Source organism: Heptranchias perlo, chromosome 11 (assembly GCF_035084215.1).
Source record: "Heptranchias perlo isolate sHepPer1 chromosome 11, sHepPer1.hap1, whole genome shotgun sequence".
In the NCBI taxonomy this organism is placed as follows: domain Eukaryota; kingdom Metazoa; phylum Chordata; class Chondrichthyes; order Hexanchiformes; family Hexanchidae; genus Heptranchias; species Heptranchias perlo.
Genome location: NC_090335.1, coordinates 57,931,465 through 57,959,060, shown reverse-complemented (window position 1 = coordinate 57,959,060; position 27,596 = coordinate 57,931,465). Strand labels below are relative to the sequence as shown.

Sequence of the window (27,596 nt, the reverse complement as noted above, 5' to 3'; positions counted from 1 at the left end):
AACTAAAGGAGGTGGGGGGTGGGGGGGGGGGAGGAAAGAAGAGTTCAGCAATGGAATAGTGGGGTTGGTAAGAGTAGGGTTCTGTGAACTGGAGAAATATTTGGAACGTAACAGTGCCTCTACGAACTGGGAGCTTGGAGGGAGAGAATGTTTCTGTGAATGAGAAGGCAGTTGAAGGGGGACGTTTTTCTGAACTGTATAGAAATTGGAGAGAAAGAGTGTATCTGAACTGTGGGGAATGGTCAGAAGGGACAGAGTACTTCTGTGAAAAAGAGCATGCTGTGCTGAGGTAGTTTGACAAAATAATGGTCAGGTTGGTCTATTGAAAACCCAAATGTCACAATCACGATTAGGGATTTCTGACTATTTGGCCACAGAAAGATTCTGGTGTAATTTATAGTAAAATGATATTAAGTTAAATTCAGCTCTCAACAGGCAACTTCTGAGAATGTGGATTAGGTAGTTTCATACAAAGCATCTATCCAAACTGCTGGAGACAGTTGAGGATAATTAAAAATATCCCAATAAACATTCACATCTGAGGTGTTGGAATGCCCCATCAATTTGAGTTTAAATGAGTTAATTTTTTAGGCGGTCTCACATAGGAGGGTGGTAACCAGTTTGATTGGCAGCTCAGCTGGCCGATTCCCAGACCTGGGTTATAAAACACTGGTTCGGCCACAACTGGAGTATTGTGTCCAGTTCTGGGCGCCGCACTTTAGTAAAGCTGTGAAGGCCTTGGAGAGGTTGCAGCAGAGATTTACTAGAATGATTCCATGGATGAGGGATTTTAGTTATATGGATAGACTGGAGAAGCTGGGGTTGTTCTCCTTGGAACAGAGAAGGTTGTGAGAAGATTTGATAGAGGTATTCAAAATCATGAAGGGTCTAGTCAGAGTAGATGGAGATAAACTGTTTCCATTGGTGGAAGGGTCAAAAACCAGAGGACATAGATTTAAGGTGATTGGCAAAAGAATCAAAGGTGACATGGAGAAAAACTTTTTTTTAAAAAAAGTGAGTGGTTAGGATCTGGAATGCACTGCCCGACAGGATGGTGGAGGCAGATTCAATCATGGCCTTCAAAAAGGGAACTGGATAAGTACTTGAAAGGAAAAAAATTGCTATGGGGATAGGGCAGGGGAGTGGGACTAGCTGGATTACTCTTGCATAAAGCCGGCACGGACTCAATGGGCTGAATGGCCTATTTCCATGCTGTAACCTTTCTATGATTCTATGAGAGGGACAGAGGTCAAGCCCTTCGTTTCCTATTCAGTTAGGAACAAAAGAAAGCACATGGTCTACAAAGGCAGACTGACAGTCTCCCAGTGACAAGATTATCTGCTGCAACTGGAAGAAAGAAACGTTAAAATATAAAGGAAAACAATTAATTCCCAAATGACAAATAGAGAGGAGTTTTCAACAAAAATGAGCAAATGCACCTTCCTTTTTAGATAAAAAAATAATCAACACCCATGTTCATTGTGGATGCAAAAATGCTAGAAAATGTACCCAATATAAATAAAAATCTAATTTTTTTGTGGGGAGAGGGTAAATTAAATGCTCCCAGACCCCCCCACAAAATAAATCTGGTGCCTTTAGCACTTGCATCCCCCCCCCCCACTCCCCCTCGTAAGCTTTCATGCATGTATGGTTTGTTTCCTCTAATGCGAGTGAAGGAATGTTGCGTATACCTACAGGTTAAGTTAGAAGCACTTTTAGTGGAATTATTTTGTTTTCAAATGGCATGGGCTTATATTTAGGTCCATTTTTGAGTTCAGCTTTTGGGGCTGTCAGCTTTTTTGAAGCTGATCAGCCTTTGCTGGTCTTCTAACTTGGTATACATGTTAGAAGAGATGAGAATTATAAAATCCCATTAATAATGAACTTCACCGATTTATTTATACAAGACAGAGCTTAATTTTGTAGCAGCCTTAGTTAACTACATTTTAAAATTTGTAAAGGGAAATTTTATATTTAGAATCAAGTTCAATAGAAGGCATTAAATATAGATTCCGATTATTGGGTTACATTAATAATCGCCAACCCAATTGAAAAGTTTTTAGTGTTTGCAGACCGAAACATTGAAAGGCCTAATCCAAGAAGGGACTAGGTTCAATCCAAACTCTGTGCTGAATTAACTGATTTCAACCAGGGCAGTGGCAGGGGCAGTACAACTGGTCTTAGCATCCCTGCTTTAGGATGGGGCAGAATTGCCAGTGTTTCTATTTCTGATCTCTATCCAGCAGCTCCCGCTGGAAATGCACTTTCTGGACATCAGGTGGAAACAGGACTGGTCTTGACCGTGATACCCACCACAGTCAAACAGCCTGTTGACACTCACCATCACGCATGATTAATAGCCACTTGGGTGAAGTGCCAAGGGGGAAAACCAGCTGTCATGGAACTGAAGATCAAGCAAAGAATCATTGCCCTTAGGAGAGAAAATTAGCAGGAAATAGTAACAAAAAATAAATAAAACAGCACCCAGCAGAGTCAACTTCAGATTCCATTCTTTTTGTCTGGCACAGTACCAGCTGCTATGATGAACACCTGATGCTACCATGCACCACCCTAACTTGTGTCATTTAGGTACTTGTGTTGTTATCCTGGATTGTAGCTGTTGGAAAACCAGATTTTGATGCAACCAATAAAGGGTAAACAATGAAACATTTAAAAAATAACTATCAAAACCAGACACCTTAATTACATATTGGCATTTTTTGTAATTCAAAAAATGGTGTATAATTTAATAATAATCTATTTCCCAGTCAGTGCACCAACTAAGAAAGTATTAGCGTATACTATTCACAAATGCAGCACAATTTTCTACATTTTATTACTGCAGTATTTCTGAAAATAAAAAGGTTGTTCTGGGACAGTCTCGATGCCCATGATAAACAAGGGAATTCATCATCATGAGCTTAAGGGTGAAATGATTTGGAGAGAAAAGTTTTCAAAGAAAAGAAAGGATGCAGCTTCCAACAGCGACCAAGGACACCAAATGTATCAGAGCCTTCCCACAATGTTTTGTGTAATTCCTAATGTTCTAAAGCAAAGGAAAGCTACAGTTGGTGAGAGGAGGGTTATATATTTAACGTAATAGTCACTACTGCAATTTTAGCTCTAGTGTGGCAAGACATGAAATCCTATATTGAGTACAACGATGGCATTCCTATATAAAAGTTAGAAAGGCAGTATAACCAGAAAAATAATTATAGTTATTGAAATTTGTATATAATGGTTACTAAAAGTTTAAAGATAAGTATTTTGGCACCCTATAGCTCAGTACATAGCCTCAGAAGAGCACAGTATTATACTGTTTGGGAAGGAAGAACAACTTTAAATAAAATTGCTATCTAGGTTTATATTCTGACTTGTTATACACAAAAACAGATTTTACTTTCACAGATTTAAAGGGAAAGTGTATTCAAGAACAACTTGCATTTATATAGTGCCTTTAATGTAGTAAAACGTCCCAAGATGCTTCACATTAGCCTTATCAAACAAAATTTGACACCGAGCCAAATAAGGAGATATTAGGACAAGTGACCAAAAGCTTGGTCAAAGAGGTATGTTTAAAGGAGCGTCTTACAGGAGGAGAGAGAGGTAGAGAGGCAGAGAAGTTTAGGGAGGGAATTCCAGAGCTTAGGGCCTAGGCAGCTGAAGGTACGGCTGCCAATGGTGGAGTGATTAAAATCGGGGATGCACAAGAGGCAAGAATTGGAGGAGTGCAGAGATCTCGGAGGGTTGTAGGGCTGGAGGAGGTTACAGAGATACAGAGGAGCGAGGCCATGGAGGGATCTGAAAACAAGGATGAGAATTTTAAAAATCAAGGCATTCCAAGACCAGGAGCCAACGTAGGTCAGCGAGCACAGGAGTGATGAGTGAATGGGACCTGGTGCAAGTTAGGATACAGGCAGCAGAGTTTTGGATGAGTTCAAGTTTATGGAGGGTAGAAGATGGGAGGCTGGCCAGGAGAGCATTGGAATAGTCAGATTTAGAGGTTACAAAGGCCCATGGATGAGGGTTTCAGCAGATGAGCTAAGGCAGGGTCGGACAAGGGCGATGTTATGGAGGCGGGAGTAGGCGGTCTTGGTGATGGAGCGGATATGTGGTCGGAAGCTCATCTTAGGGTCAAATAGGATGCCAAGGATGAGAACGGTCTGGTTCAGCCTCAGACAGTGGCCGGGAGAGGGATGGAGTCGGTGGATAGGAAACGGAGTTTGTGGCGGGGACCAATTCTACTGAATCACCCTAATGTTACAAAGGTTTTTCTCACTTACCGTATTGCTTTTGTGTTTTACACTTGAAAATTGCTATTTAGAGGCGGTGTGGAGCACAGCCATTTTGTGTACAACATCCCTGCTAACTGTAGTTGAATATCACAATATTTGTTTTTGGGTTGCCTCGAATCAGCAGTTTTAAAACATAAAACACTACCATAGCAATGAAACTCTGGTTGATAAATATCTAGCTATCTTCCATCTGTAGCATTTTAGTTACCTGACAATTTAGAATATACTCCTCCATTAAAGACTTAATCATTTTATAACTAAGGTATAGCAGTTGAATTGGCTTCTCTACTGAAGTTGATTGAATACAACTGTTGGAATTTTTTTGATACTCTATGTGGAATACTGGAGGAAATTAATGCATCAAATCAGAAAATATTTCATGCAATAAATTCTGAAGACACCAAAATATCATTCACTTGTGGAACAATTATTATCTCTAGTGGCTCAGAGGATCTAGCACTAGTCAGTCTTCAGTAATGCATAATAATGTAATAACACAGGATAACTACAGAAACAGCTGACAAAATAGAATTTCCCTTCTGCTGTCACATAATGATAAATTCAAGATCGATATTGACCATCATCTTTGCCTATGGTTGAATTTTCTTTAAAATTTATTTATATTGAGAATTAAGTGCAAAGATAATTTAAATGACTGGACATCACAGCAGTAAATGTGAATAATGTAGCGGCAGGGCAAACTTCGGACAGCATTGAACAGATTCAGAAGGCACAGTCACCAATTTCTACCTACTATCAACACTATAATCTTAAAAAGGCCTTCATCAATAACTTAATTAAACAGTTGTACAATAAAATATTGGCCATCCAGAACCACAACTCTTATGCAAAGCATTGTGGGGTCCTAACTAGTTAAACAACAGCCTATAACAATAGATATTTTAAATAAAGTCAAATATAGTCCCTCCTACTCACGCTACAAAATCCTTTACTGAAAACACTGAAGGAAGGCTCTGCTGTCAGAAAATAGCATGCAAATTGACAAGAAATAAAATTGAGTTGGGTATAGGACGACAATGCCAATCCACTAAAATGCTGGAAAATAAAGAGATCAATATGGTGACTAAAACTGAACACAGACAACGACTGCACAATGTAAAATAAAATTTAATGAAATGGCTGCTGAGGAAGTGAAAATACACAGATGTTGAACTTCTACAACAATTGCACAAAATTGACTACAAATATATAGAGAGGAAATAGTGACTACTGTAATCTTAATTACAAAACTATCAGGAATTAATCTATGTCTTTATTACCCAGTGGTACAATAGTCCCTTTATTGTTAGTTTCCATTAGTTAACCCTTTGAGTAGTTTTGCAACTTTTAATTGTGCGCATACTTTTCATAATATCAATAATGACAATATTGAACTTCACATGTTGACTGTAGAGGATAAAGACAAATATGAAGCCAGAATGAACACTTTTCTGTCAATCAACTGAAAATAGAAATGTTTGCACAAAGTAGTAGCAAAGTACTCTAAGATTTAAAAGGCAGTACTATATATATGCTTGCTAAACTAATGCACAAAAGTTCTATTACTTCATCATATCGAACAGAAACATATTATGTAGCAAGTTTGGAAATATGCCCTTGTCAAGCAAGTGGAAATTTGAGATCAGTATCTTCAACACTTTGGTGTAATATTAAATAGATTTGTTCAGTAGAAATAGCTTTTGTCAAACGAATAGAACCAACATTCAAAGATTTTGAGAACTTACCCATAAAGCCTCCTCTGGCAATACTAACATATTCTTTGTTTTTCTAGAATATAAAAACATTAAAAAACCCTCAAATGTTGGCCTTTAATATTGAGCATAATATAGAACTAGTAACTATATAATCAAACTTGAAGATTCATTACAGAATTATACAGACCAAATGGGCCATATGGGGAGAAAAATCAATAAAACCAAATTAATTAGATCTAGTTTAGAATACAGCAATTTGAACAAATTGATCAACAGCTGTACAGATCCTGGGGTTTTTAAGCAAAGGATGGGAATGATATATGAAGTCTAGCTAAGGGTCAGCCTAAGTATAAAAATATCACAGATAACTGCTAAGTGCTCAACTGTGGCAGATTTTGATTCCTTCAATGTTCTTGTAGGCTGAGAAGATTTTATAACTGTAACAAATTCCAGCATTTCCTATTAAACAATTGTGAACTTAGTGCTCTTGCTAGATTGTTCTCTCACAACTGAAAAAAGTCATTTCCCTGCAGTTATCATTCTTCAAGGCCATATCAACCCCTTTCCTTCAGCGTTCTCAAATGGAGAGTAATAATTTTCCCAAATTGGTCCTATTCATTATTTTAGTTATGTGTCACTATTTCTCACAGAGGGAACTAATCAAGGTAGCTACCACTCAGGATGGGAGACCTTGATCTAACTGTCATTGTCTTTAAGTAATCCTAAACTGAGGGAGGAGATCCTTCCTGTGAGGCAGTAGAATCCTGACACTGCTCACTGCCATTATATTTGAGAATCAGTTTGCAGGGTCAATTAAAGGTTATCAGTATGATTTTCACTAGATTTACTCACTTTTAAAACTATCTGTGGAATATAGAGAGAATGCATACAGAAATCTTTGTGTCATGACAATATTTTCATGTGCATGCTTACCACAAGGTTTCCCTAGAAAACATTAAGCTAGGCTATACACATTGTGTGGAAAATGCAGAATGAAGAAATTTGGTATCTCTGTTCAAGGGTCCCGGAATATTTTTTACTACCAAATGAAAAAATTCAACTTATTGTACAACCTGATGTATAAATTTCAGGGCTATATAACAATATTTTGCTTCTATTATTATTCTATTATTAAGCCTGTAAAATATGGGTTATTAAAAAGGTTTAACAGATTTTGAACTTTTATTCCTCTATATGACCAAGTTTTTTTTCTAAAACTCTTTCTGTAATTGATAGAACTGGTGCTAAAATAAGTATAATCGAGTTATAACTCACCTGAAGAAAGTGAGCCAGGACCATGTTCATGTACATGTCCTCTTCTTCTCGGCCACTTCCCATGAAGCACAGATGTTCACCACTTGCTACTGACCCGGACTCGATGGACTGTTTCTGTGCTTCCAAAAGGGATTTAACTGAAAGTGCAAACTCTGCAGGGTTTTGCAGCATCTGTGGAAAATGGAAAGAATCCCATCAAGTTGCAAAAAGGTTTGCAAAATATCTTAACTTTTTGAGGACTATGGTTACATTTTACACCAGAATAAAAATCAGCGAGCCATATTTATTCAAAGCTCATTCCAACTGAACTGTTCTGTGGTTGTATTAACTTTAGATTTCCATTGAGAAGCTTAAAGAAAATCACTTTTGGACTAATTGTTTTTTTAAAACTCAGAAAATTGGTGCCCACTGACGATACCTTCTTGGTCTCAGCTTATCTAGCTATTTATACAATTCTTTATTGATAGATACATCACTAATTACTTTTGCCGGTGTCCAATTCCATATATTATGAAAAAAGTACTCCAGTTTGTAGGCTTGTTATTTATATACTTATGTGTTCTAGCTCTATTTATATTATCCATTCCTCTCAGCATTTTAAAACTTAGATTTTTTTTGTCATAAAATTAAGTTCAGCTCTATAACTGTCTTCATAGCTTGAACCCTAAGACCAAAACTACAATGTCCCTTTGAGACTGCTTGTCCAAAGCAGTACACAATATCCCAAATGTGACCTCACCAATGATCTATACAAGGTTCAAATAACTTGTTTTCATTAAATACGAATTTCCAAGATTATCCTTATTGGAACTTGTTTCTGATAAGTGTGAAACTTTGAGAATAAGCAACAATCACACAAAAATGTCTTTCCTTTTAAATTTGGAACTATCCTAGTCCATTTGTCTCAGTGCTGCTTGAGGTCATTTCCCAAGACTTCTTTGAAAGCAGCAGTATTGACTGCAGTGCAATTTCCCACAAAGCCATCATGCAACTTTGTTAATGTTAAAGGACACATCTTTGGTCAAGATGTGCACAGGCACTCAAGTAATGGCTAAACTGTCATACCTTTTTATAGTAGCACTTGTTAGACGGTGCTACTGTGAAAAGCAGAGTCCAGACCAGAATAACCTAGCAGCTCAAGCAATTATTTCTTAACCCAAAGGGCCACACATTTAAATACCAATTCCTAAGGTTGCCTGAACTCATTCACTCTTCACTGGAATTCAGTGGACTATTGTGTCCTTTTTATTAAAGAGCCACTTCTATTTAAATTAGTTCAACGATATGAAGGGCTCCTGGTGCTGTAGAATCAGCCACATTTACATTGCCCAGTTGTTTCAAAGTCACAATCACAACTTCCATTTTCTGATCATTGACATTCGCTGACTAGGGAACGCCGATACAGGCCAATAATGCACGGTGGACTGATTGGGCACAAAAAAATGGCAGCCATATATATTTGCTGCCTTCAGAGAAACCTTGGGAAACCACCAAGTGGCTCTCTGTATCTCTAGTGGCAGAAAAACTCCCTCATTTATATTAGGCCACTGCACTGTGAAGAAAGGAACCAAAAAGAGGGGAAAAAAAACTGATAAGCCCAGTCTTGTTCCATCATACTCGTCATACTAGGCCATTAAAAAGGCAACAGCAGAGAATTCCACAAACCAAATCATACAAACCATTTATGCAAAGGAAGAACTATAGTAGGTCAACACAGTAGGAGACTAAAAGGAAATATAACACAATATTATGAACAAATAATGTGATGGTTCCCTAATGGACTGCACTATCCACACATTTCTCCACTCTAGCCACAGGCCACATAATATTTTCTGTATCAAATTATATTTTCTCCTTCCAAACTTTCCAAAGTATTGTGTCATGACAATATTTTCATGTGTGAAACCTATTGGAATTTGATCCTGCAAAGCAAACAAGTACCTCACATTGTCTAGAAAGTTCCTACAAGGTTGCCAATAAATGCAATCATTCTACCTGATTTTAACAACCTTAGCACATCTATGCATAGCATGCATTCACTTCCAGTAATTTTCAGTATACATTTTTATTTACCAGGTCTGAATCCAAGTGAAATGCTGTAGAAAGGTGTCCAGCATTGTATTGTTCTGCAGGTCGACAATCTACTACAAAGAACCGAACTCCATCCTTTAAAGTGAAAATAAAAGGTAAATAAAAAATTGAAAGTGGAGATATAACAAAATAAAGTGCTTGTACTGTAGTGTAAAAGGTTACTCAACTGTATTATTCTGAAATGTCAATAAACCACTCCAACACTGAATCATGCGTTTTATATTTCTACATAGTACCATTAAGTCTTCATAGTACCATTAAATCTTTATAGTACTTGTACCTCATTACAATCTTATCAAACTACAACACTGTCTAGAGAATAAAAAGTAAATATCCAATCTAACAAGAGGTCTACAATCTGAATGCAGTTGTAAATTGTTCGGTAACACAGAACACAACTTCGTACATTTCACCTCTAGTGAACTAAATGCAAAGCCTTCCAAATAAAATCACAATGGGTCAGAATTTACTGTAGCTGGTGAACAAATGGCACCCGCTGTTAGTTAGACTTGCCCTTGCCCGTTTAATTCCCATGAGATCTTGCACTGGAAATTGCTGTAAGTGGGAGATCGGAACGGCGTGGTGCCCTCTACAGGGCATCTGGGATCTGTTTGCACAGGGCAAGCAACTGTGTATCTCCTTAACCAATCATTTGAAGGATTGTTAAATGAACAGCACAGGGTCTGAATCAGGAAGTGCAAGTTAAAATAGTGAATTCAATGTCAAAAGGGTACAGAAAGAGAAATAGAGAGGGAGAAAGATTGGATTGAGAGAGAAAGAGAGACAGAAAGAAAAAGTAAAAAAAAATTAATTTAAATTTTATTTTAAATTCCCAACAATTAAAACATGAAGGAATGAGACTCCAACACTTGTAATAGTTAATTTTCAATGTCAGACAGGTTGTTTGGCAGTAAATGACACTTACCATGCCGTTAAAAAGGGTACTTAGACTGAAATGGACAAGCCCCAACATTCTGTGGTCAGTTTAGTTCGTATCTACCATGCAAATACAGGAACTTCACGCCATTCAATGCATTTGAATGGTGAGTTAGGCAGCAAAATACCATTTTCACAAAGCTAACGGCGGAGGGGTGCATCTCGGACAGCAACTTCCGTATTTTCACGTTTAACCTCGCATCTATCCTCGCCTGAAGTTGCTGTGCGATTTGCACATAAAAAACAGCAAGTGTCGATAGCCTCATTATTATTTTGACAGGAAAGTCTGAGCCATTTTTTATGCAACTAGAGTCAGCTGCAAGGATTTTACTTTTGGCTGTAAAGACTGAGTTTTGATTCGAAATAAATGAAGTTGCATTTACATTCTCAATTTGTTACATTCTATGATAACAACATACAAAAAGGGTTTAAAAAGAGACCAAAAGTTATTTTGGATAAAACACAAGACATATTTTGGGACTTCACTGGATTGCTGGAGAACAAACTTCAGGTTCAAGGATACTTGAGAGTTGCACTAAACCAATATAAGAACAGATAAAGATCAAACTTTGTTTCATTTTAAAAAAATTGTAATTTGAAGGCACCATTTGGAGTCTAGTGATACCAAACTATAATCAGCATGCAGGCACTCATTGTCTGCTAAGACACGCTGTTCATACAAAAGGAATCTTGATATTTCATGACATGAATGTTATTTATGAAGTTTATTAAGAGTCATTCATGTGAACAACAAATATTCACATATAGAACAATAGGTCGAAGAACCAACTAGGGAACAGGCTATTTTAGATCTAGTACTGAGACAGGGTTAATTAGTAATCTTATAGTTAAGGATTCTCTGGGGCAGAATGATCATAATATGATAGAATTTCATATTGAGTTTGAGAGTGATGTAGTTAAATCCAAAACTAGGGTCTTAAATTTAAACAAAGCAAATTACATAGGTACGAGTGGCGATTTGGCTACGGTAAATTGGGAAATTAGATTAAAAGGTGACGGTAGGTAAGCAACGGTGAACATTTAAAGAAATAATTCATAATTCTCAATGAATATACATTCCATTGAGGAATAAAAACGCCACGGGAAAAATGATCCAACCATGGCTAACTAGAGAAGTTAAGGATAGTATTAGATTAAAAGAAGAGGCTTATAATGTTGCCAAGAATCGTAAGCCTGAGGATCGGGAGAGTTTTAGAAATCAGCAAAGGATGACCAAGAAATTGATAAAGAGGGAGAAAATTGAATATGAGAGTAAACTAGCAAGAAATATAATAACAAACAGATTGAGAGAGCTTCTACAAGTATGTAAAAAGGAAGCGATTAACAAAAGTAAACGTGGGTCCCTTAGAGGTAGAGACAGGAGAAATTATAATGGGGAATAAGGAAATGGCAGAGACATTAAACAAATATTATGCATCGGTCTTCACAGTAGAAGACACAAAAAATATACTGGAAATAGTGGGGAACCAAGGGTCTAATGTGAATGAGGAACTTGAAGCATTTCAGATCAGTAAAGAAAAAGTACTAGAGAAATTAATGGGACTAAAAGTCGACAAATCCCCTGGACCTGATGGCCTACATCCTAGGGTTTTAAAAGAGGTGGCTGCAGAGATAGTGGATGAATGTGTTTTGATTTTCCAGAATTCCCTACATCCTAGAACGGTCCCAGTGGATTGGAAGGTAGCAAATGTAACCCCGCTATTCAAGAAAGGAGGGAGAGGAGAAACAGGCAACTATAGGCCAGTTAGCCTGACATCAGTAGTAGGGAAAATGCTAGAATCTATTATTAAGGACGTAGTAACAGGGCACTTAGAAAATCATAACATGATTAGGCAGAGTCAACACGGTTTTATGAAAGGGAAATCGTGTTTGACAAATCTATTAGTTTTTTGAGGATGTAACTAGCAGGATAGATAAGGGGGAAACCAATGGATGTTGTATATTTGGATTTTCAAAAAACATTCGATAAGATGCCACACAAGAGGTTGTTACACAAGATTAGGGCTCATGGGATTGGGGGTAATGTATTAGTGTGGATTGAGGATTGGTTAACGGACAGAAAACAGAGAGTAGGAATAAACGGGTCATTTTCGGGTTAGCAGGTTGTAACTAATGGGGTGTCGCAAGGATCAATGTTTGGGCCTCAGCTGTTTACAATCTATCATAGAATCGTAGAATAGAATCAGAGAAATTTATGGCACACAAGGAGGCCATTCAGCCCATTTCATCTGTGCCTGCCGAAAAAGAGCTATCCAGCCTAATCCCACTTTCCAGCTCTTGGTCTGTAGCCTTGTAGGTTACAGCACTTCAAGTGTATATCAAAGTACTTTTTAAATAGAAATCAATGACTTAGATGAGGGGACCGAGTGTAATGTATCCAAGTTTGCAGATGGTATAAAGCTAGGTGGGAAAGTAAGCTGTGAGGAGGATGCAAAGAGGCTGCAAAGGGATATAGACAGGTTAAGTGAGTGGCCAAGAAGGTGGCAGATGGAGTATAATGTAGGGAAATGTGAGGTTATTCACTTTGATGAATTTGGAAGAATAGGAAAACAGAATTTTTTTTCAAAAAGGTAAGAGACTAAGAAATGTTGATAGTCAGAAGGATTTGGGTGAACTTGTACACGAATAACAGAAAGTTAACATGCAGGTACAGCAAGCAATTAGGAAGACAAATGGTATGTTAGCCTTTATTGTATGGGGGTTGGAATGCAAGAGTAAGGAAGTCTTGCTGCAATTATATAGGGCTCTGGTGATACTACAGTTTTGATCTCCTTACCTAAGGAAGGATATACTTGCCTTAGAGGGGGTGCAACAAAGGTTCACTAGATTGATTCCTGGGATGAGAGGGTTGTTCTATGAGGAGAGATTGAGTAGAATGGCCCTATATTCTCTGGAGTTTAGAAGAATGAGAAGTGATCTCTTTGCAACATATAAAATTCTTAGAAGGCTTGACAGGGTAGATGCTGAGAAGCCGTTTCCCCTGGTTGGAGAGTCTAGAACTAGGGGTCAGCCTCAAGATAAGGAGTCGGCCATTTAGACCGAGATGAGGAAAAATTTCTTCACTCAGAGGGTTGTGAATCTTTGGAATTCTCTACCCCAGAGGGCTGTGGATGTTCAGTCGTTGAGTATATTCAAGACTGAGATCAATGGATATTTGGACACTAAGGTAATCGAGATAGGGCGGGAAAGTGGAGTTGAGGTAGATGATCAGCCATGATCCTATTGAATGGTGGAACAGGCTTGAGGGGCCATTTGGCCTACTCCTGCTCCTATTTCTTACGTTCACAGACATATTACAAATCTTATAGCCATCACAGTCTGCTCAATTCTTTTGTTTAAATAGTTTGGCCTGTTTATTTGTATATCTTACCCCTTGCTGTTGATTTGCCTGTAGTATTTCTGATACTGAAACAGGCAAGCATAAAGCTTGGCTCAGGTCCATCTCATCATCCTTCAGGCCCAGAAGATTACTTCCAAACAGGTTCTGGTTATCCTACCAAGAACAATGTTATTAGTCATGAACAATCATTGTGCACAGCTATATGCCAGGAGAAGTTTTACTACTATTTAGAAATATCTGCACTTGAACTGGAAGCAATATGAACCGGAAGCAATATGAACTACTTGATAGACAAGGAGACTGGAGACTTGAAAGTGTTTGAATCTGTGCAGTTTACAGATCATCAAGATGCAGGGAATACTTCAACTGTACTTAAGAAATTAATCTACAAGATAAAAACCTGTGCAACTTCCCAAACTTCGATACATGCTGGCTGACCTCACTACATCATAGATTCCTCTGACAGATACCGTACTGTTTCAGAGATGTTCTGACAATGATACAGAAAATACAGTGTTCATTTTTGTTGAATTCTTGCACTTCTCAAGGTGAGGGATGTCAGTGCAGAGAAATACAGTATTTTTCCACTTTTTGCTTTCAGGGTCAGCATGAAGCACTCCAAGGTCAGATTCAGAATAAAGCTCACTTTACTGTGCCCCAACAATGTGCATTAACACTATTCTCAGGTGTCAGTTTTGACTTTGAGTTACCGAGCTGTGGGTTCAAGCCACACTCCACAGACTTCAGCACATAATCTAGGCTGCCAGTTCAATACAGTACTAAGGGAATGTTGCACTGTCGGAGATGCCAATTATCGGTTGAAACGTTAACCAAGGTCTGCTCCCTCAGGTGGATGTAAAAGATCCCATGGCACTATTCGAACAGCGGCTGAAGGGGGGGGGGGGGGGGTGTTCTCCCAGTATTTAGACAACATTTATCCCTCAACAAACACGGCTAAAACAGGTTATCTGGTCATTTATTTCATTGTTGTTTGTAGGACCTTGCTGTGTGCAAATTGACTGCCACGTCGGCCTACATTACAACAGTGAGTACATTTCAAAAGTAATCCATTGGCTGTGAAGTACTCTGGGACATCCTACAGTGCTACATAAATGCAAATTTGTTCTTGTACTCTAAGAACAGCAACCCTAATTCTCCAGTGTGACTTTTTCATTTCTCATACCATCCAACCTTGTGGTCTCTGAGTGAAACTTCTGTCACATGGGTTCATGCCCAGGATTTGGCTTCATAGAATCATAGAAAGTTATGGCACAGAAGGAGGTCATTCAGCCCATCGTGTCCATGCTGGCCGAATAAGAGCTATCCAGCTTTATCCCACTTTCCAGCACTTGTTCCGAAGCCCTGCAGGTTACGGCACTTCAAATGCACATCCAAGTACTTTTTAAATGAGTTGAGGGTTTCTGTCTCTACCACCCTTTCAGGCAGATCCCCACCATCCTCTGAGTGAAAACATTTCTCCTCAGCTCTCTTCTAATCCTTCTACCAATTACTTTAAATCTATGCCCCTGGTCACTGACCTCTCTGCTAAGGGAAATAGTTCCTCCCGATCCGCTCTATCCAGTCCAGTCATAATTTTATATACCTCAATTAAATCACGCCTCAGCCTCCTTTGTTCCAAAGAAAACAACCCTAGCCTATCCAATCTTTTCTCACAGCTAAAATTCTCCAGCCCTGGCAACATCCTTGTAAATCTCCTCTGTGCCCTCTCCAGTGCATTCACATCCTTCCTGTAATGTGGTGACCAGAACTGTAGCCTAACCAATGTTTTATACAGTTCTAGCATAACCTCCCTGCTCTTACATTCTATGCCTCGGCTAATAAAGGAAGGTATCCTGTATGCCTTCTTAATCACCTTATCTACCTGTCCTGCTACCTTCAGGGATCTGTGTATATGCACTCCAAGGTCCTGTTGTTCCTCTACACCTCTCAGTGTCCTCCCATTTATTGTGTACTCCCTTGCCTTGTTTGCCCTCCCCAAATACATTACCTCACACTTCTCTGCATTGAATTCCATTTACCACATTTCAGCCCACCTGACCAGTCCATTGATATCTTCCTGCAGTCTACAACTTTCCTCCTCACTATCAACCACACGGACAATTTTTTTATCATCTGCAAACTTCTTGATCAAGCCGCCCACATTCAAGTCCAAATCATTCATACCTCAAAAAGCAAGGGACCTAGTACTGAGCCTTGCAGGACCCCACTGGATACAACCTTCCAGTTGCAAAAACACCTGTCAACCATTACCCTTTGCTTCCTGCCACTGAGCCAATTTTGGATCCACATAGCCACTTTCCCTTGGATCCCATGGGCTTTTACTTTTTTGACCAGTTTGCCATGTGGGACCTTGTCAAAAGCCTTTCTAAAATCCATGTAGACTACATCAAACGCACTACCCTCATTGACCCTCCTTGTTACCTGCTCAAAAAATTCAATCAAGTTAGTCAGACACGACCTTCCCTTAACAAATTCATGCTGACTGTCCTTGATTAACCCGTGCCTTTCTAAATGATGATTTATGCTGTCCCTCAGAATCAATTCCAATAATTTGCCCACCACCGAGGTTAGACTGACTGGTCTATAATTACACGATCTATCTCTTTCTCCCAGATTGTCCAAACTTATTTCATATAGGATTCAAGCCAGCAGTGAAGGAAAATTTTCATCCCTATGATCTGGGCTGTATTCAAACCTAGGTTTGAACAGCTTACTAACACATTGCAATCCTCAGTCATTCAATGAAGTTATTTTTAGGGTGTTAGGGTGTGCATATTAAATTGTCCAGTGTATATTTTTTCCTATGTTAAAACACGTTCCCCTTTTCTTCCTCCCATGCTCCGTTACTGTCTTCCCTATGGTTCCAATCATTGCACGACAGTATTTCAACAATGAAATCATAAAGATGTGGCCGTGGTCTTCACAGCAGTCGATGCTCCTCTGCAACTGGCAAACAAAAGGAGGTTAAATACAAATTATGCCAGTATTACCTGCCCAAGCACTAAGAAAACAATAAACACATGGACAGCATGGCAACACAGCATGTAGAGCTCCACCTTCCTGAGTCGCACAGTGGAGAGAAACAGATGTATGCCCAGTGTGTGAATTACTATTCTTAGCTGCGTTACGAGGTGTCAAGGCACGAAGGAGAGTTTTCCCAGGACTGGCTTATGTACCTTTGAGCAGCTTGTCAGAGTAGCACATGAAGAATCCTAGTAATAGACTACCTGCCTACCAGATTGTTATGTGCCACAGGGAGACCACAAAGCTGAAGGGGAATTTGGCAATTTTAAAACAATGGAATAGCTCACTCCCTCTTGCAGACAAGATCAGATAGAAAAGGCAGCAAAATTAAGCTGTGCAGCAGTACAACAGTAGGACTTTGGTTCAGACATATTACTTGGCATGTAGCAAGCTCGACACCAACTATGTTGTAATGTAAACACTGCACAGAGGCATCACACTTCTCCAAGTCATCCTATACCACTCCTCCATGTCCAAACTTAATCTAGCATTTGAATTCCTCATTTGTTTAGTAATGTATCATAAAAATGAATGTACTCATTCTCCAATATTCATATTTTCAAACTAAACAGAATTTCAGAAATATTAATCTCAAATTTTTCATACAAAGTAATTATAGCATTTTCCAGAGAAATCTACATTCATGTACTTTGGTAAGGAACCAAAAAGAAATTGCCAAAAGCACTTTTGAGATGTGAAACCTACTCCAGCATTGCTCTAGATTGTCCCAAAGCAAGAAAGGAGAAGAACAAATAGAGGGTGCTATCATTCTGGGCCCTTCCTGATGTAGACTGTCACTTTTGCAGCCTTAATCTCAGTGGAGTTGGTGACAGGATCTCTATATGTAAAGGCACACTGCCTTTAATGTTCACCTCTGTAGCTGGGAAGGAGGAGGTACCGCATTATTGGTATCAGGGAACGATTTTTGGGTAGCCCTCAGGTTTTTGGCAGCTGGAGTCAAAAGTGGGCGAGTCAAAGAGCAATGAGCCAGCAGATCAGCTCATACAGTGCCACCCGATGTTGACAGAATGGCCACCGTTGACGAGCTCTTGGTTTAAATATTTTGGGAAAATAAAATGCTGGCAGCACCCGATGCTTGCAAAAATTCAAGAATGCAAAATCTAGATAATGCAATTTGCTCATTTTTAAAAATTGACCCTGCAACAATGAGTTTCAGTTATACATCTTTAAAACATGCCAAAACAAATTCTCCTATCAATACACAAAAAATTGGAGTTCATCTCAATGAAGTACTACGATGTTAATGAAGCCAACCACCTGGTGGAACAAAAGGTTTCTAGTCTGTGTAACTAGATTCTCCACTTCGTTTCCTATCCAAGATGTGCATGTTTGGCATGGTGGCAGAGATTAAGCATGTCCCCACAAGGGAGAAAGGATAAGTCAGAAGGAAGGGAATTAAGTTCTACCACTAAAGCACAACCTTTTGCAGACTGCCTTCTCAGCGGGAGATGCAGTATACAAAACATGTTTGAGAAAATATGAAAACAGTTAATTTCCTGTCAAGAAATAAAAGTTCAAAATATATTTAATGAAAAAAAAACTATAATAAAATCAGGTGGTCAGTTACAAAAGTATTAAACTAACTACATGTTTCAGCCAAAACACAATCTTAAGACGCACAAGGCCATTTGAAACCATAAAAGTCATTATTAGGGGTAAAACAATTTTACAAATCCCGAAAAAATATTATATTTGTTAAATTTCTTGTAATTTTTAGGCATAAAACACGTTACAGTTCAGATTTTTCCCCAACACTTTTGTCTAGTATCACAAAACTCTTATGAACCAAAACCCATGGCCTTGTATGTGCCATCAATGGGTTAGCATGTCCATTTTTAACAATCAATTGATATTCGTGGTATACTACTCACTGAAGAATACATGTGATGCACACCAAATTCACCTGTACTTTCCAAAGGTAATGGAATGTAACACCATCATACCAATGCATACAGATTAAAACTACTTAAGAGATTAATCTACTACTTAAACAAAAGTTACAACATAGTGAAATATTTCACAGCATCATTTTTTAAAAATGAAACCAGAATCAGTCTATAATGGGTTAACATATACTTTTTAAAATGCGGTTTTACATTGGGATAAGCAATAGGACCTTTAGATGAAACAGTCAGGTTTGTCTCTTGGCAGATCTTCATGATAAGATGAAAAGGCATGGCACAAACCTCAGTTCACCCATGGAGTTTGCAATGTCGTAGCCGGTCAAAAGATGAGCAGCCCAAGCTGCAGCTTATGCCATGGGACTTATTTTATGTTTTAACCGCTTCTTTTCAAGTAAACAAACTATTTAAAAGATCTTACACCCTGTGAGCTTTGGTGTTAATGTCTGGATATTGGCCTTTTCACACATACATTTGCTCTAGACAAATGTCGGACCATATGAACTCCTGATAGCTCAGTATTCAGAATACATAGAATTTTCTGCTCTACTGTCTGTCAATCTGCCTAACATTCCAAATCAGCTGTAACAGCCACAAAAACATGATTTTAAATAAAGACATTCACCACTTTCTCAGACAGACATTCTGTCTGCAATCCTATTAAATTTTTGTGATCAAAGACATCGGGCCTGATTTTACCAGGCCTGCGGGTTTCCGGCGGGTTGGGTTTCGGGAGCGTGGTCAACACGCTCGGAGAAATTAGTGGGTTGCCCGCGCGATCGTAGCAGGCAACACACTAATAGGAATCAATTACCTGATCCTCCGGGGTCCGCGGCGCTGGCCTGCGCGTCGGGCGGGCTGCGCATGCGCAGTACGATCGGTCAGCTGGAGGCTCTCTAGTTAAAGGGGCAGTCCTCCACTGACAGATGCTGCAACCAATGGAACAAATTGCAGCATGGAGCAGCCCAGGGGGAAGGCTGCTCCCAGCTTAATGATGCCTCACCCCAGGTATCATCAGATGGGGTGAGGAGGAGGGGGAGGACACAGATCTTCCACCCGGCGGTCGGGAGGAAGCGGCCTGCCTCTGCCACCAAGAAGGCCTGGCTCGAGGTGGCAGAGGGGGTCACCTGTGCCACCAACATATGGCCCACCTGCATACAGTGCAGGAGGCGCTGCAATGACCGCAGTAGGTCAGCCACAGTGAGAACACGAAGTCTTTCCCCTACACTCCGTCTGCCACAACACTGCCCCCACCCCACATCTCCTTCGGCACCTCCAACACTACTCTGTCACATCACCCTTCATACCCACTCAAACCCCATCCTCATCCTACCTCCACATACTCACCTCGCCAGTACTCATCCTACCACTAACACGCAACCCAATCCTCATACAATCTCATTGCTCCATCCCATACTCACCCTCTCGTGCATCTCTCTCACGGCCAGCCTCACTCAACCTGCCACCACCTGTGCTGCAGCCACAGGGCATGCATCACATATGTGCAGTAGGCAGCGTAAGGCAAATGTGTCGTGAGCATGAAGGGGGTGTACAAGGGTGTCTGAGGGTTTGTCATGGGTGTTACCTATATTGAATTTCAGAGCAACAAACAGCACACATTATATTGACACCACCACTGCCATGTCTCCGCGAATCCTGTCTGTTGTGTCCAATAATGCCCGCTCCTGGGTATCACTATGAGGACCCACCACTGATGCCACCCATTGTGTTACTGCAGAGTACGTGCAGGTGTATTTGCAGGGCTCTTCCGCGCAGACGACTGAGAGACATCGGCGGTGTACCCGGCTGCACCCTGGAAGGATGCGGTGGAGAAGTTGTGGAGGGCAGTGGTGACTTTGGCAGCGACAGGTAAGCAGATGGTGCTGGGGCCAGCCAGGAGCAGCTCGGCGGACGGCGTGGACTGCGAAGCTGCTGGGGCTGGTCATGCTGTTCATCCTCCGAGGGTGTCCACACACCACCCATCTGGCAGGTGTTGGTCTGAGGGGTTGTGCAGGGTAGGTGGGTGGTTCCTCGGACTGGGGCTGCGGTTTCGTGTCGGTCTGTCCTCTGGCTTGGCGGGGGGTGGTGGGGGCGGTGGCCTCCTGCGTGGGTGAGGGCTCTCCCCCGTGGAGTGCACCTTGGCACCTGCCACAGGCTGCTGGCTGCAACACGCCTGGTTGGAGAGAGACTGTTTCCCCCAGTGTGGGAAACTCACTGCCTTGAACCTAAAATCCCACACTTCCTCTTTTGACCGCTGATTCAGCTCATTAACTGACCTCAACAAGCAAGGTAAGTACTCTCAAGTGGAACCCCGCTGGCTTCAATTGCCTGCGGGATTCCCACCAGCGGGGCTTGCGCGCGCAGCCCCGCACGTCAGCGCGGTACCCGGAAGTGGCCGGGATTTCGTCGCGATCCGGTCACGTGACCGGATATCGGGATTTTCGGGGCCCCCCCGCTGGAAACCCGCCGGAAACCCGACGCCAAAATCGAGCCCATCTTCTCTGTTAATTCTAGCTATTTGTAAAACAGTATGAAATAAAGACAGAAATTCCTGTCATCACATAATATTGACTCTTTAATAGAAAAATGTGTTTCTTTAGGAGGATGAAATTTGATATTCGTTTAAATTTATGCTGCTAAAAAATTTTAAAAGCAAATCATACAAATTCTTTAAAAGGATTCTGCCTAATCTGAACCTGGTTTGCATCTTTAGTTGCCACATACGGATCAAAAATAAAAGCCGAATGTATTTGTTTTTCAGAAATAAATGTACCTTTCTAAAAGAAGCAGGTGTTCTGGCATAATAATACAGTGCCAATGAAAAGAGATCCTCTACATCTTCTGTCTCCAGGTTGCATGGAACACTTTCAAGTGATCCTGAAATACAAACATATGTTGCACTGGGCTCACACACATTCTGACAAGTAGTGTGTTATAGTAAAATAAAAGTCACTTAAGTCAATCCCTTTAGTAATCTCAATCCCTTTAGTAATCTCCTTTCTTGGAATTAGGAATCGGGCCATGCAGTGATGTAGACCCAATGTCACTAACAGGAGCCAAGCAAGCAATGTAAACAATGTATTTTGTTTCGATTTCAAATACTATTCAAGAAATATACTGTATAATCTCTAAATATCTACATGGATATTTCTGGCATGCGATGTATCCATCATACTTGTACATGTGCAATTTTTTTGTCACACTTACCTAACTGGCGTAAAATTTATATTCATAAAAGAAATAACTGAACAGTACAGAACGCACCACTCAAAAATGGATATAAAAATTACCAATCAATAAAAAAGTCAGGAAACAGCTACCAATAAAAGAAAGGAGAACCAATAAAATCATTCAAATTATTTTCAAAACATCTTTTTGCCCATCATTTTTTCACTAAACTGAGTAGTTACTAATGGAAACATGGTTCCTAACACAATAAAGATATTAAATATTACAAAATTTGGAAGAAAACCATTAAATCTATTTATACTGTTTCATTTTGTGTCTTTTGAAATGTCTCAACAACTTTTTCAGTCAGAGGCCTGCCCCTCTTTGAGAAGCCTGAAGTTTGAGTTCATGGGGCTGCCAAGAGTTACCAAATCTGTCACGTGAATGTAGAGGCTCAACTAGTTAGCAGATACAACTCCCAGGATCTCTCTCTGCATGCAATTCGTGTATTACAACTCTCAGAATGCAGCTTAAGGCTGCCTCCTACGAATCTGGTAACTATCACAATTTTATGAGGACGAGCACAAAAACAACACCAGGATTTTTTTTTACATAATTGATAGCAAGACTGCCATTCACAAAGCACATTAGGACCTGTTTGTAAGCCTCACTCAGTAAGGAAAATTAACAGGAAAGAATCAAAACCACCCATGTAGCTGAAAATGAAAATACAGAATTCACCTCTCTCTAATCATTTCAGGTTTGTCTTTCCCACAGTTCCCCCACATAACACAGTTATCTAGGATATCACACCAGCGACAATACATCATCATTCTTTATCGTGGGTAAAATATCTAACTCTCAAAGAGCCATCATGGTACAACATCAGGTTATGCCTGTGATGAATTAATAAACTTGGAATAATTTTCAAGCACTTCCTGTAACAAATAATGCATTCTATCTTGCATGACTCAAAGAGGAAGCAAATAGTCAGAATTTCATATCAGATACCTTCCGAACAATTTTTTTTGGAATAGCTTAAATTGACATCCACTGCACTTAATTATGCTGTTAAGTAGTGAAAACCATCAACTGGTGAATGAAAACAATTCTTATATCATCGAGCGCATTTGCTTGCAGAGCACAGTTTTGCAGATCATTATGCTTTATTCATATTGGCATGATAAATTGGGCACATTCCTGTTCTTTGTGCTTTATCAGGCTTATTAGTTCAGAGTAGACCAAATAAAATCACTTAATCTCTGTAGCCTGGTGAGGGGAAACACGACTCAGCATTTTTCTTCTGTTTCTCCGTCCATGTGACAAAAAGCAGCAGATGGCTTTCGTTGCTTTCTTTTCAGTACAAGGAACCAGAGTAAACCAGCAGCTAAACAAAATTATTATGCTTCAACCCTTGTTCTCATGCACACACTATTTTTGAAATTTCCAGATCATTTATCATCGTTAAATGAAGCATGTGCAATAACTAAACATTAACAGCATCTGTAAAGATCAAAAATGTATCTTGTAACACCTGAAGTGAATATACAAATGTAAACAAAAGACCAAATGATTACCTCATGGATTGCACTATTAAACTGTACCATATCTAAACTATACTATATTTGCAATAAATTTTGATATTGAATAACTGTGTATATTTGCAATAATTTTGCTAATGTATTGTATCTGAATTGCATTGTATTATCAAATTGCTGACTATTCATCCAGTATGATTTTGATTGAAGTAACAAAAGAAACTTAAACAACTCTGTTCCACTGTTTTGTCACTCGGATTACCATGCAAATACAGAGTATTTCATCTTGCATTTACAGAACTGCTCACAGCAGAAAAACATCCCAGAGTACTTTACAGATCAGAGAGTGAAATGGACATCAGCCTTGAGGTAAAAGAAGAGATAGAATGGAGTTAAGAGGCAGAGCCAACAGAACAGTTGAAGAGAACAGTGTGTAGGCAGCTTCTGTGAACAGGAAGGGAGGAGGGTACGGCAAAGGGATTTTCGGACGGAATTCCGGATGACTGGGGCATAATGCCTGAAAGAACAGCTGACAATGGTGGAACAAAACAGATGAGAAGTACACTGTCAGAGAAGCAAAGGGTGTGAGCAAGGATATAGGGCTGAGGAGGTCACTGAGGCACCTAGAAATGGAATCACAGAAACTTAGGAATAGGAGTAGGCCATTCAGCCCCTTGAGCCTGTTCCACCATTCAATTAGATCATAGCTGATCTGTACCTCAACTCAATTTATCCGCCTTTGCTCCACATCCCTTGATACCAACAAAAAAATCTATGGATTTCAGTCTTGAATATTTCAATTGACCTTTTGGGGGGAATGAGCTCCAGATTTCCACTACCCTTTGTGTGAAAAAGTGATTCCTGATTTCACTCCTAAATGGCCTAGCTCTAATTTCATTATGTCCTCTTGCTCTGGATTCCCCTACCAGAGCAAATAGTTTCTCCGTTATCTACCTCATTGAATCCCTTAATCATTTTAATTTTTAAAAATTCATTCATGGGATATGGGCGTTGCTGGCAAGGCCAGCATTTATTGCCCTTGAGAAGGTGGTGGTGAGCCACCTTCTTCAACTGCTGCAGTCCAGGTGGTGAAGATATTCCCACAGTGCTATCAGATGGGGGGGGGGTTCCAGGATTTTGACCCAGCGACGATGAAAGAACGGCAATATATTTCCAAGTCAGGATGGTGTGTGACTTGGAGGGGAACGTGCAGGTGGTGGTGTTCCCAAGTGCCTGCTGGTGGTAGAGGCCATGGGTTTGGGAGGTGCTGTTGAAGAAGCCTTGGCGAGTTGCTGCTGTGCATCTTGTAGATGGTACACATTGCAGCCACATGCGCCAGTGGAGGGAGTGAATGTTTAAGGTGGTGGATGGGATGCCAATCAAGCAGGCTGCTTTGTCCTGTATGGTGTCGAGCTTCTTGAGTGTTGTTGGAGCTGCACTCATCCAGGCAAGTGGAGAGTCTTCCATCGCACTCCTGACTTGTGCCTTGTAGATGGTGGAAAGGTTTTGGGAAGTCAGGAGGTGAGTCATTTGCTGCAGAATACCAGCTTCTGACCTGCTCTTGTAGCCACAGTATTTATATGGCTGGTCCAGTTAAGTTTCTGGTCAATGGCGACCCCCAGGATATTGATGGTGGGGGATTCGGCAATGGTAATGCCGTTGAATGTCATGGGGAAGTGGTTAGATTCTCTCTTGTTGGAGATGGTCAGTGCCTGCCACTTGACTGGCACAAATATTACTTGCCACTCATCAGCCCAAGCCTGAATGTTGTCCAGGTCTTGCTGCATGCAGGCACGGACTGCTTCATTATCTGAGGGGTTGCGAATGGAACTGAACACTGTACAGTCAGTGAATATCCCCACTTCTGACCTTATGATGGAGGGAAGGTCATTGATGAAGCAGCTGAAAATGGTTGGGCCTAGGACACTGCCCTGAGGAACTCCTGCAGCAATGTCCTGGGGCTGAGATGATTGGCCTCCAACAACCACTACCATCTTCCTTTGTGCTAGGTATGATTCCAACCACTGGAGAGTTTTCCCCCCGATTCCCATTGACGTCAATTTTACTAGGGCTCCTTCGTGTCACACTCAGTCAAATGCTGACTTGATGTCATGGGCAGACACTCTCACCTCACCTCTGGAATTCAGCTCTTTTGTCCATATTTGGACCAAGGCTGTAATGAGGTCTGGAGCCAAGTGGTCCTGGCGGAACCCAAACTGAGCGTCGGTGAGCAGGTTATTGGTGAGTAAATGTCACTTGACAGCACTATCGACGACACCGTTCACCACTTCGCTGATGGTTGAGAGTAGACTGAACGGGCAGTAATTGGCTGGATTGGATTTGTCCTGCTTTTTGTGGACAGGACATACCTGGGCAATTTTCCACTTTGTCAGGTAGATGCCAGCGTTGTAGCTGTATTGGAACAACTTGGCTAGGCACAGCTAGTGCTGGAGCACAAGTCTTCAGGACTACAGCCGGGATGTTGTCGGGGCCCATAGCCTTTGCTGTATCCAGTGCATTCAGCCATTTCTTGATATCACATGTAGTGAATCGAATTGGCCAAAGACCGGCTTCTGTGATGGTGGCAATCTCCGGAGGTGTCCAAGATGGATCATCCACTTGGCACTTCTCAACGCTTCTAATACCTCGATAAGATCGCCCTTCAACCTTCAAACTCAAGAATACAAGTCAAGTGTTTGCAACCTGTCCTCATAATTTAAACCTTTAAGGCCTAGTATCAATCTGGTGAATCTGCGCTGTACCCCTTCCATGGCCAATATATTTTTCCTGAAGTCCAGTGCTCAAAACTGAACGCAGTACCCAAGGTGGGTTTACCAAGGCTCTGTACAACAGAAGTATCACTTCCTCACTTTTGTATTCCAACCCCCTTGAGGTAAAGGCCAACACCCCATTAGCCTTTTTGATTATGTTTTGTATCTGTGCACTATCTTTTGGAGATTTGTTTGCATTAACGTCTAAATCTCTTTCCTCCTAATCTCTCACATTAAGAAAATATTCTGATTTGTCTTTCTCAGATCCATATGAACATATATACGAACATACGAATTAAGAGCAGGAGTAGGCCATTCGGCCCCTCAAGTCTGCTCTGCCATTTGATAAGATCATGGTTGATCTGATTGTGACCTCAACCCTACTTTCCCCGTCTACCTACTGTAACCTTTGACTCCCTTGTTAATCAGGAATCTATCTAACTCAGCCTTAAAAATATTCAATGACCCTGCCTCCACTGCTCTCTGGGGAAGGGAGTTCCACAGACTCATGACCCTCAGAGAAAAAAAATTCTCCTCATCTCCATCTTAAATGGGAGACCCTTTATTTTAAAACTGTGGCCCCTAGTTCTAGTCTCTCCCACAAGGGGAAACATCCTCTCAGCAACTACTCCTTCAAGTCCCCTCAGGGTCTCACATGTTTCAATAAGATCACCTCTCATTCTTCTAAACTCCAGTGTATACAGGCCCAACTTGTCCAACCTTTCCTAAGATAACCCCCTCATCCCAGGAATCAGTCGAGTGAACCTTCTCTGAACCGCCTCCAAAGCAATTATGTCCTTTCTTAAATAAGGAGACCAAAACTGCACATAATAATTCTAGATGTGGTCTCACCAATGCCCTGTACAACTGTAGCAAAACATCTCTACTTTTATATTCCATTCCCCTTGCAATAAATGACAACATTCCATTTACCTTCCTAATCACTTGCTGTACCTGCATACTAACTTTTTGTGATTCATGTAGTAAGACACCCAGATGCGCCTCTAGGCAATACTAGCTGCGCCTCTGGCCAAGCTGTTCCAGTACAGCCACAACACTGGCATCTACCTAACAATGTGGAAAATTGCCCAGGTATGTCCTGTCCACAAAAAGCAGGACAAATCCAATCCAGCCAATCACCGCCTCATCAGTCTACTCTCAATCATCAGCAAAGTGGTGAATGGTGTCGTCGATAGCGCTTCAAGCGACATTTACTAACCAATAACCTGCTCACCGACGCTCAGTTTGGGTTCCGCCAGGACCACTCGGCTCCAGACCTCATTACAGCCTTGGTCCAAACATGGACAAAAGAGCTGAATTCCAGAGGTGAAGCGAGAGTGGCTGCCCTTGACATCAAGGCAGCATTTGACCGAGTGTGGCACCAAGGAGCCCTAGTAAAATTGACGTCAATGGGAATCAGGGGGAAAACTCTCCAGTGGTTGGAATCATACCTAGCACAAAGGAAGATGGTAGTGGTTG

General features: G+C 40.6%; 1 protein-coding gene across 2 annotated transcripts in view; it reads right to left on the bottom strand.

The window, feature by feature from the left end:
- tbc1d23 (TBC1 domain family, member 23) overlaps positions 1-27,596 on the bottom strand; it is a 78,870-nt gene that overhangs the window by 16,823 nt on the left and 34,451 nt on the right. For both annotated transcript variants that reach the window (XM_067993133.1, XM_067993134.1), the window contains exons 8-12: positions 21,414-21,517; positions 13,704-13,826; positions 9,359-9,451; positions 7,286-7,456; positions 6,041-6,083 (exon numbers count right to left, since the gene is read on the bottom strand). In XM_067993133.1, the coding sequence (XP_067849234.1) occupies positions 6,041-6,083; positions 7,286-7,456; positions 9,359-9,451; positions 13,704-13,826; positions 21,414-21,517 (534 nt within the window). The remainder of the gene's footprint in view (positions 1-6,040; positions 6,084-7,285; positions 7,457-9,358; positions 9,452-13,703; positions 13,827-21,413; positions 21,518-27,596) is intronic.